The sequence below is a fragment of the Myripristis murdjan genome, chromosome 14 (assembly GCF_902150065.1).
Source record: "Myripristis murdjan chromosome 14, fMyrMur1.1, whole genome shotgun sequence".
Lineage (NCBI taxonomy): Eukaryota > Metazoa > Chordata > Actinopteri > Holocentriformes > Holocentridae > Myripristis > Myripristis murdjan.
Window position 1 is genome coordinate 36,549,666 of NC_043993.1, and position 16,212 is coordinate 36,565,877.

Sequence of the window (16,212 nt, forward strand, 5' to 3'; positions counted from 1 at the left end):
TGAGACAGGTGAGACAGACAGTGAGGCATCCAGGTTTTAGACAGTGGGTGAGACAGGTGAGACAGGTTTTAGTTAATTATCTTGATATTTATTGATGTATTTTAGTCTGTTTTGTCGTCTCAGTCTGTCCTTTGTCATTTTCTTGATTGTTTGTTTTTATTTTCTGGGTTCACTCTCTCCTACACGTCCTCTCTTTTATTATTTTATTATTTTATTATTTTACCTTACACTCTGAGCCCCTCATGACCTTTTTATCTGGAACAGAACTGATTTGTTTGTCAGGGTCGAGGGCAGCAGCAGGTTTCCTGCATGTGGCTCCACATACATCGAGACTCAGGTGAACCTAAGAGAATTACCTCAGATTTGTTGAAGTGTAACTGAAGGAAATTATTATTCCTGCAGGTTATAGTCATTTTTTGTCAGATACAGTCAGTTTGAGTTCAGATGTTGTTTAAGTGCAATACCTTCGATTTGTTCCGGACAAAGTCAGACATTCTCCTGGTTTGGGGGGGGGGGGGGGGGGGGGGGGGGGGGGGGGGGGGCAAGAAGATAAATCTATGAAAACAGAAAGTGCTGCAACATTAATCAAAATGACATAATAACACAGGAACAGCAAGTGAAAATATTTAGCCAAGAATTATAACAAAAAAAACCCCAGAAAATTTAGGGTGCTCAATAAAGGGAGCAGTTATCACCGGAGCAACACAGTTCATCCAATAAACCCCATCAGAGCGTTTACAGACACTCCCAGTGAGATACGGCTCAGGTTACACATTAACAACATGACAAAATGACAGTAAGAAATGCAGCCGTGCTGTGGACAGGTGGAGATACAAAAAAGGTGAGGGGAGGTGAAGAATGCTTATAACACAGAAACAGCTAGTGAAAATGTTTAGCCAAAAACAACCGCCAGTCTGAATTTGTTCATCCAGTTTCCACCTAAACTGCCCAACAACCAGAGGCGCCTGCAACCAAAGTCTTTTTGTTTCTGTTCAAACGAAACTCACTGAAGAGGCCAAACCACAAGGATGAAGCTTCGCCTGGGAGAGGCTTTGGTATTTTTCCACTCGTTTGAACAGAGAGCTACAAGCTGTTTATGGTGATAAACAACAGCAACAGCAACAATCACAATAACACATACAACACTAGTGCCAACTCACAGTCATCCGAGTGTTTAAAAAAATTTAAAAAATGATCAACAATTGAACCGTCGGTGGTAAAAGTCTGAACAAACCCCACATGGTTCTGCTGGTTTCTGGTGAAGTTTGATAAAAACCTTTGAGTCCAAATTAAGTGGAGCGGTGAACGCTGAACTGAACCACGACTCAGACCACCTGGGATTTTAGGCTGCTTTCTGATTTATCACTTCAAATCAATCAATTTGTATCTGACCAATCAATGAGAAGCTACAGACAATAACACAAAATGTAGAATTACATCACGCAGAAGAGACACATGCAGCAAACACACAGCAGACAGGGTTTGGACATTTCCCTCCCAGAGGAAAATAAAAGTCCATATTCCATGTGGACCTTTAGCCTTTTACCTGGTTTTAACTTTACACAGCTGATTGTACTTAATTTATTATAATTCATCATCAATTACACAACTTTTAAAATGGTATTTCAATTTAAAAAATATGTTTGTTTGTTTTTCCTTTTTCCCTCCAAATGTTGCCAGGGGCCGGAAGAGACGAGCACAGAGGCCCCCAGGCCGTATGTGTGATTCCTCGGCTCTGAGACAAACATTTCTGTGCCGCCTGATGAGACAGACTGTGCTCTATGACCCTCACCCTCAGCCCGAGGCAGAGGCAGCAGCTCTGCTCCTCCACTGGACCCTGACCACAAGGTTGTGAGTGAAAACAGAACATCATGTACTCACCTTGTTCTTCTCTGCTGGAGCGAAGAGGAGCTGATCTCTGTTCGCGCCTTCTGCTCTGCTGCCACTTCCTGTTGTTGCGTGGCTAAGGCCCAGCTGGCTCTGCCCTCCACAGACATGTCTGCCCAGCGCCACCAGCACTCTGATTCACCAGTGTGTGTGTGTGTGTATGTGTGTGTGTGTGTGTGACCAGTGCAGGATGATGACTGAATGACTGACTGACATTATTTGCTAATAAACTAATAAACTGACTGCAGACCAGAATACAGGATCACATGGAGCCCCAATGTGTGTTAATAACAAAGTTAGACACATCAGGCAAATTTCAGACTTAACCATAAATGTATTAACTTAAGGCACATAATAAACAGATAATACAAATAAACAAAATATGGGCCCTTAAAATGTCAGTTTCCAGTTCCAAAGTCCAGTTTCTTTGTGTTAGAGAGTTCCAAAGTTTCAAAGAGCATTGAAAAGGTCCGCCCACACGTTGTGTGTGTGTGTGTGTGTGTGTGTGTGGTGGTGGGGGCTGCCTCGTAGCTGATTACTTTCAGATGCAGCGACTGCTGACATGGTATGCATCATGGCAGCTGGGTTATTATTCCTGCCACAAGCCATCACACTGTACAGTAACTCACATCTGTCTGACTGACACTCACAACTCTCTGCTGGTGAGTTCTGTTCAACATTTTTGCATTTATTCTATTTAATCTATCTGCTTTATATTGTACAGTGTGTTTTTTTAGGTTTCTACTGATGCTGCTGTAACATAATAATTTACTAGTTTGGGATCAATGAGGTAAATCTATCTATCATTATGACTGTGCATCTCTGCACTCTGCTGTGTGTGTGTGTGTGTGTGTGTGTGTGTGTGTGTGTGTCACTGTGGTCTGCATCACTCTGAGCTCCTGGTGGCTTTTATCTCTCTGCATGTGTGAGGCTCTCGGTAACTCTCGATGGGTTTCCATCCAAATTTATCACACATTTTAACCGAATTTTCAGGAAATCGAGAGTTTCTGCGTGTTTCCATCCACTTCTGTTATGTGAATATGTGGAGCTGCTTCATCGAGGTGAGCAGTAGGTGGCGCTAACTCTCCAGCCAGGTGACGTTACACCACTGCAGAAGAAGAGAGCGCAGCATGACGATGTGTTACAGGCGTGTGGGTCAAAAATCATTGTTTGCATGAATATTGTTTTCTTTAATTAGCTGAAGAAAAGTGAAAGTCTCTCCTTCAGTCCAAACAGAGCAGCTGTCCAGTGGAGTGGAAGTCACATGACCATGAACATCACCGTTTATTGGCTAAACCTGTTTCCATAGTAACTTATTCACATTTTCCATTCAGGTTTTTTTTTTTTTTTTTAGAACTTTTTATTCAGGTTTTTGTTTTTTGTTTTTTTTTATCCATTGAACAGTATATGAGACAACATCAGTGATGTAAAAAAAAAAAAAAAAGTACAAAGCATATCACATACCTAGATATTGCTGCATATGATGCAAATGTATATCAAATATACATTACACAGTGTAGTAATAAGGAAGCACAAACACGATAAACAAATAGACAAACAAAAGTCAATTAAAAAAAATATCCATTCAGGTTTTTAATGCACATTAAAAAAAAGTTAAGAGTGTGCACCATGTACCAGGGCTCAGTCCCAATCACAGCGACCGGGGTTCGAATCCGACCTCAGGTCCTTTGCTGCAAGTCATTCCCTCTCTCTCTCTTGTCTATCTCAACTGTGACTATCAAATAAAGCAGAAATGCCAAAAAAATAATCTTTAAAAAAACACACCGTGTGTGTTGAAAAAAAGCTTTACATACTTTGTCACTTACCTAGAAAAACATTCATAGATTTCATTTTAAGATAAGATAAGATAAGATATTCCTTTATTAGTCCCACGGTGGGGAAATTTCACAAATTTAATTTCTAATAAATGACCTTCACACTCTTCGTCAGGAGCCACGTGGAATATGTTTTTCATCACCTTGCCTTGATGAGCCTCACCCTGCAAGAAGACAGTATAATATTTATAATAATGCATGGAACATTAATTAAGGATTAGGCTACGCTGTCTAACATTAAACACGTTTTAAAACCAGGTTGTGTGTCATATCTGACCATGATACCTTAAACCTGCTGCCAAAGCTCTGCCAGGAGGAGGAGGAGGAGGAGGAGGAGGAGGTGAAGAAATCAGATGAAGTCTTATGGCCAAAAAGAAGGTGAGATTTGGCCTTTTTTTTTTTTTTTTTTTTTTTTTTGGTCTTTTTTTTTGGTGTCTTCTGTGTGATGAGAAAGTTTATTCATAGGATAAACCCCTTGAGTCACAACCCGTTTTCGAGGCGGTCCCACACACACCACTTTAAAAAAAAAAGTACAACACAATAAACCACAATATGATAGAATAAGAAACAATACAATAAAATAAAATACAGACAATGCAATGGAAAATAATATAACAAGACAGGACAAACAAATAATCATTCAAACAAGTTGCAACCTCAGTTTGGACAAAATGTCAATAACAAGTGGTGACAGATTCAATGAAAGCATGAACAAGCTGTTTCCAAATAGGAGAACAGGGCTTGTTTAAAGCAGCTTAAGGATGGAGACGCTCTGATACCCACAGGTAGGTGATTCCAATCATTTGGAGTTTTTTCAACATAAATGCTTTTCTACCAATTGAATTACTTTAATGTGGAACAGAAAAATAAGGTTGAGTGGAGTGCCTGATTTGATAATTAGAGGTATGTTGGACAAAATATTGTTTAAGATAAGGGGGGTAGTTAAAGTAAATACATTTAAATAGAAATTGCAGCCAGTGAATCTGTTGTCTTTTATGTACAGATGGAAACTGAAGAGTCTGGTACATTGAACAATGATGAGTAAGATAGGGACATTCAAGTATAAATCTACAGATTCTATTATACACTTCGATAAGTGGATCTAGCACACATTGTTTTTGTTGTTGTTGTTGACCAGCAGCTGCTCCTGTGTGTGTGTGTGTGTGTGTGTGTGTGTGTGTGTGTGTGTATGTGTGTGTGTGTGTGTGTGTGTGTCAAGTTGAAGCTACACACTCCTGTACTCTTTCCATGCTGTGCTAATACTGCTGCTGATGATATTATTATTATTATTATTATTATTATTATTATTGTTATTATTATTATTATTATTATCATGATCATTCCTGCTGTTACTGTTTACATTAAACCTGAAAAAAACAAAAATTGCTTCCTGTCTCTGGACCTGCACCCTGCACTCCATCTGTCAATCAATACGTATATCAATCAGTTGAATGTGTCAATAAATAGATAAATCAGTAGATCAATAAATACATCAGTTAAATATATAAATCAGTTATGTACATAAATCAGTTAAATATATCAAATAATCAGTTGAATATAAATAAGAGCGGTGGAAAGACGTGTAGGGACATTATTACACATTGTCATATATACTGTTTTTATATTATTATATATGTTATGACATTGCACATAGAGTGTGGGGTTTGGATGCACAGAAACCTGAAACCTGTCAGATCCAGACGACGCTTTAACAACAAGAAAAGAAACTGCAAGAAGAGTTTGAAAACAATAAAATGTGACTGGTGGTTCTGTTGGGTGTTTACCTGCATGTGACCACACCTGTCTGCGAGCACGGCTCACAGGCCCATCCAGCGGCGCCGTTAGGCCTGAAGCCTCCCTAAAATATTCTTAAGCCCCCCCAAATAATGTGGTGTTTTTTGGTTTTTTTTACAAAAAAGCGCAGACAAATTCAATATAAAGACGCAAGAATATGAGTTTAAATAATAATATGACCTGTCATTAATCACTTGAATATGATCATAAATCTGTTGGTTTCCCTTCACTTCACAGTGTAAGGTAGGGAGCACGATTAGTGCTTTGTTATCCAGTCCGTTCCACTTGTTCATATAGACCACGCCCACATTACTGACAATCCAGTTCACGTTTTCACTGCGACCTTACACAGCGCCACCTGTTGGTACCTACAGCATACCTGCTCCACACAGCCGACTGAGACCAGTGTTAGGACAACTTGAAGCAGGGATATACGTTTTTCAAGAAAGTAAGTCCTTATCACTGCTGGTAATAACAATTATTATACAACAAGTAGATCCGACCAAGCAATCTGATTGGTCAATCAGATGTTTAGAATGTGCCCAAATGAGCAATTGAGCACGACTAGCCGTGCTCAAATGAAAAAAAAAAAAAAAAACCTCATCACTGAAACTATTACTCCGCCTACATGTTACTGCCCGAGGCTGTGTGGTTTCCATGGCAACGAGAAACCTTTCACTGAAACCCGCATCAAAAGCCGCTGTGAACTTTGTTAGCCTGCATAATGGACCGTTTTGTTGTCAGTTTTGATTTATTTGGTGACCTAAGTTTGGATAAATGGCTGAACGAGGGAGACAAGACAGAAGAGAAAAAGGAGAGATACGCGAGAGTGACGAGTGAAGAGCGGGATCAGCTGGAGAGGTCAGGAAATGAAGCCGGTACGGCCCGGTCAACGTCTTGGGCCGTCAAATGTCTACAAGACTACCTGACAAACACCGGGCAGACAGCTGATTTCTCACCTGTAAGGAAAGAAGAGCTGAACAAGATCCTCCATGAATTTTATGGAGCTTTAATTTCTATAATAAAGAGAATGAAATTCCTCTGCAGAGTCAGCACCACGGACAGTACCTGCTGAGGCAGGTTCAGCACCACGGACAGTACCTGCTGAGGCAGAGTCAGCACCACGGACAGTACCTGCTGAGGCAGAGTCAGCACCACGGACAGTACCTGTACCTGTGATTTTCCACGGAGATGTGCGGCTGTAACTTTGTTCTTGTTAATGTTGTTAATTAATGTTTTAATGTTATCAGTTATTAATCAGCCTGTTAATCGTTATTAATTTAAGCATTATTACAGGAGAGGGTGTGCTTGACCGTTATTATTGCCACGACAGTGATGTGGCCAGGAACGAGGCGCTTGCGCCAAGTTCCGTTAGCATCACTGTAATGTTTACTAATGCTTGAGCTACAGCCTCCAGCTAACAGCTATGTAATTAATGAACCAGGTGCTCTCCGTTTTAATGAATAAAAACCTGGCTAGCACACTGAGTTAAACTGTTAGCATGATGTCGATTTCTGTCACTTGTTTTAGCTCTGAAAAAATGGGGCTGTGGATAATAATAATACACTAATAATAATCACTCCACCAGCCCTGTTGACCTGCAGGAGTCAGGGCAGAGGAGCAGAGAGAAGCTCCACTGCAGAGGTGAGTCTAAAGGATTTCACAGGATGGAGTCATTTGTGATGCAGACAGTGACTGGATTTTTATGGAACTGGATATGAAATATTAAACATTTCAGTCAAGGTGCACCTTTTAAGACTTATTTAACCTCAGCTTTTATTTAAGAGTCAAGATTAGAAAGTGGAGAGAGCCAAGAGATATATGAGCCAAATTAGCCAGACCCAAATATTTTTTATTGTTAATTCAGGTAATTTAGTAAAATTTTTCAGCGCTTCAAATTGCAACCATTTCAGTCATATATGCGCCCAAAATGTAATCTGTGTAACTTCGAAATATTTGGGAGAAAAAAACTGCGTGCTATGTTCGCTCACATCCTGGGCGTCTCCTTGGGGCCGAGTGACGCCCCCTGGGCCCATCTCATCTTCCACCTTTCATTAAACAGATGCTGCAGGACGACACACAAAGTCCTGGCAACAGAAGTACATAAGAGTAAGCAAATGAAAATTAAAAAGATTGGCACACCGAAAAAAAAAAAAAAGCTTCATGACATGTAAATCATATTTGAGCCAAACATCAGACACGTCATCACAGCAACATTTCACGTTAAAACAGGAAACCATGAAAAATTAATCATTATTTTCCCTCTTTTTATGGACATAATTAACCGATTAAAGACTGGGCACAGTTTGTAAAACCAGGACTAAATAAAAAGAAATGCTGTTCATTTTTTTTCCATTTACATGAATGGATGCAACATTTGCCCCTTATGATGATGACATTAATAATCAGATCAGTTCACTTGAACACAGTGGGAAAGAACACCATCACATGGAAGCACAGGAATGTTGTCCAGGTTTAAAGGAATCCAGTCTGGTGAAGAAGAAACTGATCTAAAGTTTCATCATCAGATGAAGATATTGCTGATATTTTAAAAATGCATTTAACTAACCCTAACCCGAACATAAACAATGCTTATCTTCTTACAACAATGGAAAAGACAGAAAGAACATAAGGAAGAAATTTTAAGAAAAACATTTTTTAATGTCAAGAAATACAGGCAATTTTATAAGCTAGCCATGCAGTCTGCCTTTACTAACATGTGAAAGAGGCGCTCGGCATGAAGAGCTCCCTGACCTCCAGCCTGCTGCTGGAACAGGAAGCAGCAAGCCGGCTGAACTTCCTGCCTCAGAGGAGCTTCAGCTCTGTGGACAGAAATGGGTCCAGCTCACAGAAGACGGTTATCATGAGTGAACTGGCAGCTGCTCCTTTATTTATCACCATGTCAATCAGCTCTTGTGCTTTTTCTGTCCTGGGTTGCGCTCTGACTGTCTCCATTTCCCTGTTGTTTATAATCTTCAGCTTCAGGAGTTCATCCAGCAGAGCATCTAGAACTGGTCTAGACGTCCGGTTGATGAAGGCGGTCCGAGCAGCGCGCAGCTTCTTGTCCGCTGGCAGAGGCGGAGTCTGATCCTCCCGGGGCCGAGGAGCTGCAGCTGTAATTCAGCAGAGAGCAGCGACGACACAACACACAGCAGAGGAGAGAGGAAGGAAAAAATGGGACAAAATCAAAGTTAGCAACACCATGTTCTTTACTTTTCCAAAGCTCCTCTCGTCTAAACTGCTGCTTCTTGACCTGAGACTGTTCCTCCCTCCTGGCTGCTCACTGCTTACTCTGACTTCCTGTTACATGGGTGTGACCCACTGTTTTCAGCACAGATCATGTTTGAGGGGAGTTTTCCTTTAAAGGTGACTTTGATCCCTCAAACAGGAAGTGTTTAGACTCCACCAGCGTCAGTCTGTTCCTGATATTCCTTAAGAACCAAATTGCCCATAACTGGTTAGACTGGATTATGCCAACTGACCTTGGTTATTGCCTTGCTGCTGTTGGTTCCTCAGTTTGTCCACAAAGGGGCGCTGCAGTCCCTGGACGGTGGCGTGTCCTCTGTGGACGTCCTGCGAGACCCGCTCGTTGCCCAGCTCTTCCATCATGATTTGGGGTGTTTCCTGTCTGGGCTTGCCCCTCTTACTCTGGGCGATGTCGTCCAGAGAGGACAGCGTTCTCCTGCTCCGACTGTTGGCTGGAATTAAAAAACAAAACTGCAGTGGTTTGAGGAGAAGTCAGATGGTGGCGCTGTAACCTCTGAACACATTTATCCTTCTGCACATTTAACTTCTCCTCAAACCTCAAACTTCTCTGCTTTGGTTTTTAAATCTCAAGACGTGTATCTCAGATCCTCATGATCCACTGTGTAAATCAGAGCTGCTGGAAAGGTTATTATTTCACTTTGACAGAGCCAGACTAACGACTCCCATAGACTTCCAGTCTTTATGCTAAGCTAACAGGAAATGCTACCCATAGGAACTGAACCACATGACGTCCAGAGGTGGACATGGTGTCCAACATCTGGTCTCAGTCTGGGGTAGTCAGGAAAAGGGGATTTTGGAATATTCCCTTAAAGTTACAGTCAGTAGTCTAGTCCTGGGTTACAGTTTTTATTATGTGTTTGTTTTGTGCCTCTTTATGTGGAATATCTTTTTATGTTAGAGAACATTCCCTGCCTGAGCGCATTGTGCCGACTGTGCAGTTTGCTGGAGGAGGGGTCACGCTGTGGGTTGGTTTTTCTGGGCTCGGCCTCGGCCCCTCAGCTCCACTGAAGGGAAATCTGAACGCTTCAGCTCACCGACACATTTTGGACAATTCTCTGCTTCCAGCTCTGTGGGACCAATTTGGGGAAGGAAGGCCCTTTCCTGTCCCAGCATGACTGAGCCCCAGTGCACAGAGCAGCTCCATAAAGGCGTGGCCGGCTGAGTTTGGGGTGGAAGAACTCAGGCCTGTCAGAGCAGCTGCTCATGTTGTGAGGAGTTACCAGTTACCCAGAACCCTGCAGCCCCAACGCCCTCACAGTGCTGCTGACCACTGGCTGGCATGAAGTTATTTGTCATGACTCCTCCGTCAAGTCCCCAATATTAAGGTCATGTTTTCTTTGTTGCCATTCATATCCATCTGCATTTCCTGTTTTATTTTGAAATCCTGACTCCTCTCTTGTTGCAGACAATTTCCAGTTTCCTGTTCCCTCAGTGCACCTGTTCCCCATTCCCCCTGATTACCACTCACCTGTCCCTCATTCCAGCCTCATCAGTATTTAAGCCCTCTGTTAACTCTCCCTCAGTGTCAGATTGCCTATCTCTCATGTCACGACTCTGCAGCGGTTTCCCTCATGTTTCCAGCCGGCCCTGTACTGACCTTTGCCTGCCTTGAGATTCTGCCTGTTGATTTGGACTTTGTTTGCCTGGTAAATAAACTTGTGGACTTTTTATTGAGCCCTTTGTCCCATGGAGCTCACAGTTATTGTTAGAGGAACCAATCAGAAGGAGCGGCTCAACCTCACCACAACTGGTTCAGGTTAGAGTTTTAATCTGATTCTGGAAGGGTTCAGGTTAGGGTTTAAACTGGTCTCGGTCCAATTTAGGAATTATTAAAGGTCTGGGTTTGGCTAAGGTTATGGTTATGGCTGGTTTTAGTCTAGATTAATAATGTAGGTTTGGAAGAATAATGTAAATTTGGATCAGGTTAGTCCCAGATAGTGGTTAGGTAGTAATATATTACTGTAATCTTATTTTGAAATAGTTAAGATTAGGGTTTGGATTGGTTTAGGTCTAGTTTACAACAAAATGGTAGTTTATGCCAAACATAAACAGATTTATCATGGAAAATCAAACAAATCACTTTGTAAACTCACTCAAGAACAAGCCAGTGGCTAAAGTTAGCCACTGGCTTGTTCTGGGTCTTTTGTTTTGGGTTGTTCCTAATTTATATATGAAGTTTAGAGCAAGCCATTTGATCAGTAGAGATCAGCAGTGTTTCCAACATTTCCACCCTGACACTCCTATCCACAGAGGCCAGCTGGGCTGACTAGGGGCCTCATGTACAAAGGGTGCATACGCCCAAAAACACGGCGTACGTCCTTTTCCACGGCAAAGTTCAGATATACACTATATTACCAAAAGTATTCGCTCACCTGCCTTTACTCATACTATGAACTGAAGTGCCATCCCATTCCTAACCCATAGAGTTCAATATGATGTCGGTCCACCTTTTGCAGCTATTACAGCTTCAACTCTTCTGGGAAGACTGTCCACAAGGTTGAGGAGAGTGTTTATAGGAATTTTTGACCATTCTTCCAAAAGCGCATTGGTGAGGTCACACACTGATGTTGGTCGAGAAGGCCTGGCTCTCAGTCTCCGCTCTAATTCATCCCAAAGGTGTTCTATCGGGTTCAGGTCAGGACTCTGTGCAGGCCAGTCAAGTTCATCCACACCAGACTCTGTCATCCATGTCTTTATGGACCTTGCTTTGTGCACTGGTGCACAGTCATGTTGGAAGAGGAAGGGGCCCGCTCCAAACTGTTCCCACAAGGTTGGGAGCACGGAATAGTCCAAAATGTTTTGGTATCCTGAAGCATTCAAAGTTCCTTTCACTGGAACTAAGGGGCCAAGCCCAGCTCCTGAAAAACAACCCCACACCATAATTCCTCCTCCACCAAATTTCACAGTCGGCACAATGCAGTCTGAAATGTACCGTTCTCCTGGCAACCTCCAAACCCAGACTCGTCCATCAGATTGCCAGATGGAAAAGCGTGATTCATCACTCCAGAGAACGCGTCTCCACTGCTCTAGAGGCCAGTGGCGGCGTGCTTTACACCATTGCATCCGACGCTTTGCATTGCACTTGGTGATGTGTGGCTTGGCTGCAGCTGCTCAGCCATGGAAACCCATTCCATGAAGCTCTCTGCATACTGTACTTGGGCTAATCTGAAGGTCACATGAAGTTTGTAGCTCTGTAGCAATTGACTGTGCAGAAAGTCGGCGACCTCTTTGCACTATGCGCTTCAGCATCCGCTGACCCCTCTTCGTCACTTTACGTGGCCTACCACTTGGTGGCTGAGTTGCTGTTGTTCCCAAACGCTTCCATTTTGTTATAATAGAGCTGACAGTTGACTGTGGAATATTTAGGAGCGAGGAAATTTCACGACTGGATTTGTTGCACAGGTGGCATCCTATGACAGTTCCACGCTGGAATTCACTGAGCTCCTGAGAGCGGCCCATTCTTTCACAAATGTCTTGTTTCACAGTCTGCATGCCTGAGTGCTTGATTTTATACACCTGTGGCCAGGCCAAGTGATTAGGACACCTGATTCTGATCATTTGAATGGGTGAGCGAATACTTTTGGTAATATAGTGTATCAAGATGGCTGGCGTACACACGTTTCTACAGCTATTGATCCTTTGGCAACACTTAGAGGTGATGCTGGGAAACTGTTGATAATGTGAAGACAATTAGTCCTCAGTGATGTGCACATCCGAGACACATGAACAATTAACACTGATGAGTAATTAACACACCCACGTGCCTGCAATTACATTAGTGGATTCCTCGCAACAGGGGCATTCCAGAGGGAGCTGGCCGTCCAATCGGAACTGTGCCAGTCGACCCTGAGCCGAGCCATGCCAGCTGTGTGGCATGGCTCACAGCTGGGCCACACTTTGGTGGTGGGCAGCCGTCCTCCGCTTAATGCCCCCCTTTGTCTGACCACTTCTTTTTTACCTCAGCGTGTGTGTGTCTTTCCGACCCCTCAGCATTGACAGCCTCACATACACTCTCCCACTCACTCCTCTTGCGTTTCATGTTGATGCTGGAGGACAGCGTGCTAAACAGCATAATTTTACACGCTGGCCTTTTCAGTGAGGAGTGTCTCTAATTCGCGTTCCATGAAATTTCTCTTTTTTCCGTCTTATTCATGTTGAGGTTGTAGTTTTCTGATCATGCAGAGAGGGCAATCTTAGGTGCTGGGCTCATTTAAATATGATTAGCATATTTAAATGTGCGTGGACACAGAGGGGTCGGGTACTCCAACATGTGCGCTCAATTCCACACTGATTCGAATGTTCAAAGGAAATGTACTTGGATTCATGTGTACGCGCAGATTCATACATCTGGATGTTTTTGTGCGTATGATGTTTTCTGGATTTAGGCGCACGCCATGTTTCAGTAGGAAATCCACACAAGTCTTTGTACATGAGGCCCCTGGTGCTGCAGGCCCTCACTGGACTGCTAATTAAGTGCAATTCACCTGAGCTATATTTATTTATTTATTATTGTGCAATATACCTGTGTATTGTTTTAAGCTTTATTTATGCCCTTTTTATGCTGATTTTTGGTGCTGCAAACTAAATTTCGCTGTGTTTTTATATGCAGTGACAATAAATATCTATCCATCTATCTTAATTAAAACCATCCTTTGAGATGTGTGACGGATGTGCTAACACGTCTTGGGGATTTGTTCCACTTTGACAGCATTTCTTTTAACAGCTTACACATTTACATGCACATGACAGATGCAGGTCACATGTTGTTGATCTGATGGTCAGACTAACCTGCAGGGGGAGCCACGGAGTCGCGCTCTCTCTGGCCACTGTCTCCAGTCGTCACCGAGGATTCCTGGAAGCAGTTTGGACTGTGGTCACACTTTATAATGGAACACACGGCTTGTGACTCTAAAAATACAGTCAACTCTGTCGAATAGCCATAGAAACAGAACAGATAGAACCGGCCAGCCGTGGGACTTTGTGGGCCTTCGTTTCATGACAAATCGGAGTGTTTCCGGGTGGTTCTCGTTTCCATGGCAACAGCTGCAGCGTTCATTGATGTCACAGTGTCAGCAGAAGAGCTTGTTTGAATAACTTTATTGAAACTGCTGTTGGTGGATCTCTGTCACGACGTCGCAGCAGGAGAACCAGAGGAGAACCTGAGGAGAGGCTGAGGGAGAGACGCTGAACACACTCCCCTCAGCATTATTAACCTCCCTGCTTTACTTTATAGGCCTTCAGCAAGAACAACACATGCACTGCCCTGGGAACAGCACACTCACACTCACACACACACACACACACACACACACACACACACACACACGCACACACACACACACAAACACACACACAATCTTTTACAGGAATATTACAGGAATATAACGGCTCTGCTCCCCATGTAAAACTCCTGCTGACGCCGTGACATCAGCTGAATGTTCACAGCTGTTCATGGGACAGGAACCATCTGGAGAAAGTAATTCGCTGTGGAATGAAGGCCCAGAAAGGCCCACGCCGGGTCTACCTGTCCTACCTGTGTGTGTGTGTCTACCTGTGCTGGTGTCACAGAGTGGATTCCACCTGCAGCTCCCGGGCGGACTGGTTCACCACTACGGAACAAACATTTTCAAATTAAAAGCGGACGTGAGCGGCTGCAGCTCTCGGTTTGGTGAGAGTCGTACCTGTCCTGCGGCATTCCTGTCCCAGGACGTCCTGTCAGCGCCTTGTGGAATCGCCTCACCTTGTCGTACTCGTCAGAGACATCTGCAACACGTCTGGTTAAAGGACTGCTGCTGAACCTTTTGCTGTATTCATGTCATGAAAAACAGAACACACCAAAACATGTGACTGATGCTCCTCCCTCACCTGGTATGCAGGTATCGTCTGTCTTGAGCGACAGTGTCATTGATTTCTCCAGTTTGTCCTCCACTGTCTTCTGGATCCAGTCCTAATCCAGCAGCAAATCACACACACACACACACACACACACACAAACACACACTCACACACACGAGGAGATTAGCATCAAACGGAGCAGGTGGCCTGGGCCGCCGTGACCTGACAACCTGCTGTGGTTCCACCGACAACAACTCGAGATATCCACAAGGACATTGGCTCAGATTTCAAAATAAAACAACAGATTTGATCAGCTGTTAGCTACAACAGCTAACGTTAGCATTCAGCCACTTCCTGGCTAACGGTACTGTGTGATAGTGTCACATGATACGACAGGAAAGGCATAAATCATTATGATGATTGACTCAACTGATGCCCTATAAAACAACATCATTTCTTTATTGACACCATGTGTCCTGAACTTCCGTAAAAAGTGCAGATGCTGATTTATTTTTGAGCATACATGTTCTACCTGATCCGTCCATCTAAGCTGGGAATCAGAGTACAGTCCTAAGTATTTGAAAGTGCTCACTTGATCAATTTCCTCCTGGTTTACACTACTCACAAAAAGTTAGGGATATTTGGCTTTTGGGTGAAATTTCAGGATGAACCTAAAATGCATTCTAACCTTTACAGGTGAACTTAATGTGACCTTCTGTAAACTTTTGAATGCACATGTCCAACTATTCAATGTTTCCGTACTTTTTGCACAAGTTGCTGTTCTCTAACAAGGAGTTTAACGGCAAAATTCACAACAGGTGTTTGATCCATGAATCGACCAATAAATTTCCTGGTTCAATTAGAATTGGTATTTAAACAGTCCTCCTCATCATGCTGTTCACATTTTGACATCATGAGACCAAGACGACACCTAACAATTGATCAGCAGCACCTCGCCATTGCAAGGCTTCAAACAGGATGTTCTCAGACGGAAGTGGCCACTGAGCTTAGAGTGTCACAGAGTGTCATCAGCAGGTTGCAACAGAGATACAGAGAGACTGGAAGAGTCACAGAAAGGCACAGAAGTGGACGTCCTTTGGCCACATCTCACACTGATGACCGCTTCATTGTGAACAGTGCCCTGCGGAACCGGATGATGAATGCCACTCAACTCCAGGCACGTTTAAGGGAGGTGAGAGGCACCCAAGTGTCACGTCAGACCATTTGAAACCGTTTACATCAGCATGGTCTGCGTGCTAGACGACCTGCAAGGGTACCTGACCACACACCAGGCACAGGTGTCATCATCTTGCATGGGCCAGGGAGCATTTACGCTGGACGAGGGACCAGTGGGCCTCAGTGCTGTTCTCTGATGAAAGCTGATTCATGTGTGTGTGTGTGTGTGTGTGTGTGTGTGTGGGGGGGGGGGGGGGGGGGGGGGGGGGGGGTTATTGCACAAATAGGAGGTAATTAATTCTCCTCATCCCAGGGGTGTTTCCCGGACTGGGCTACACACCCTGGGCCTGAAGAAACCATACCTCCATAAAGATATATTGCACAGAAATGTATGTCCATATGACAAGTTATTTGGCAT

General features: G+C 43.4%; 2 protein-coding genes across 2 annotated transcripts in view; both read right to left on the reverse strand.

Moving 5' to 3' along the window:
- LOC115371029 (nuclear GTPase SLIP-GC-like) overlaps positions 1–16,212 on the reverse strand; it is a 121,557-nt gene that overhangs the window by 19,024 nt on the left and 86,321 nt on the right. The window lies entirely within an intron of this gene.
- The window catches only part of LOC115371234 (nuclear GTPase SLIP-GC-like), an 83,607-nt gene continuing 75,074 nt past the window's right edge, over positions 7,680–16,212 (reverse strand). Inside the window, exons 6-11 of the mRNA XM_030068463.1 lie at positions 14,649–14,730; positions 14,465–14,546; positions 14,335–14,392; positions 13,572–13,635; positions 8,999–9,214; positions 7,680–8,629 (exon numbers count right to left, since the gene is read on the reverse strand). Of these exons, the coding sequence (XP_029924323.1) occupies positions 8,322–8,629; positions 8,999–9,214; positions 13,572–13,635; positions 14,335–14,392; positions 14,465–14,546; positions 14,649–14,730 (810 nt within the window). The 3' untranslated portion in view covers positions 7,680–8,321. The remainder of the gene's footprint in view (positions 8,630–8,998; positions 9,215–13,571; positions 13,636–14,334; positions 14,393–14,464; positions 14,547–14,648; positions 14,731–16,212) is intronic.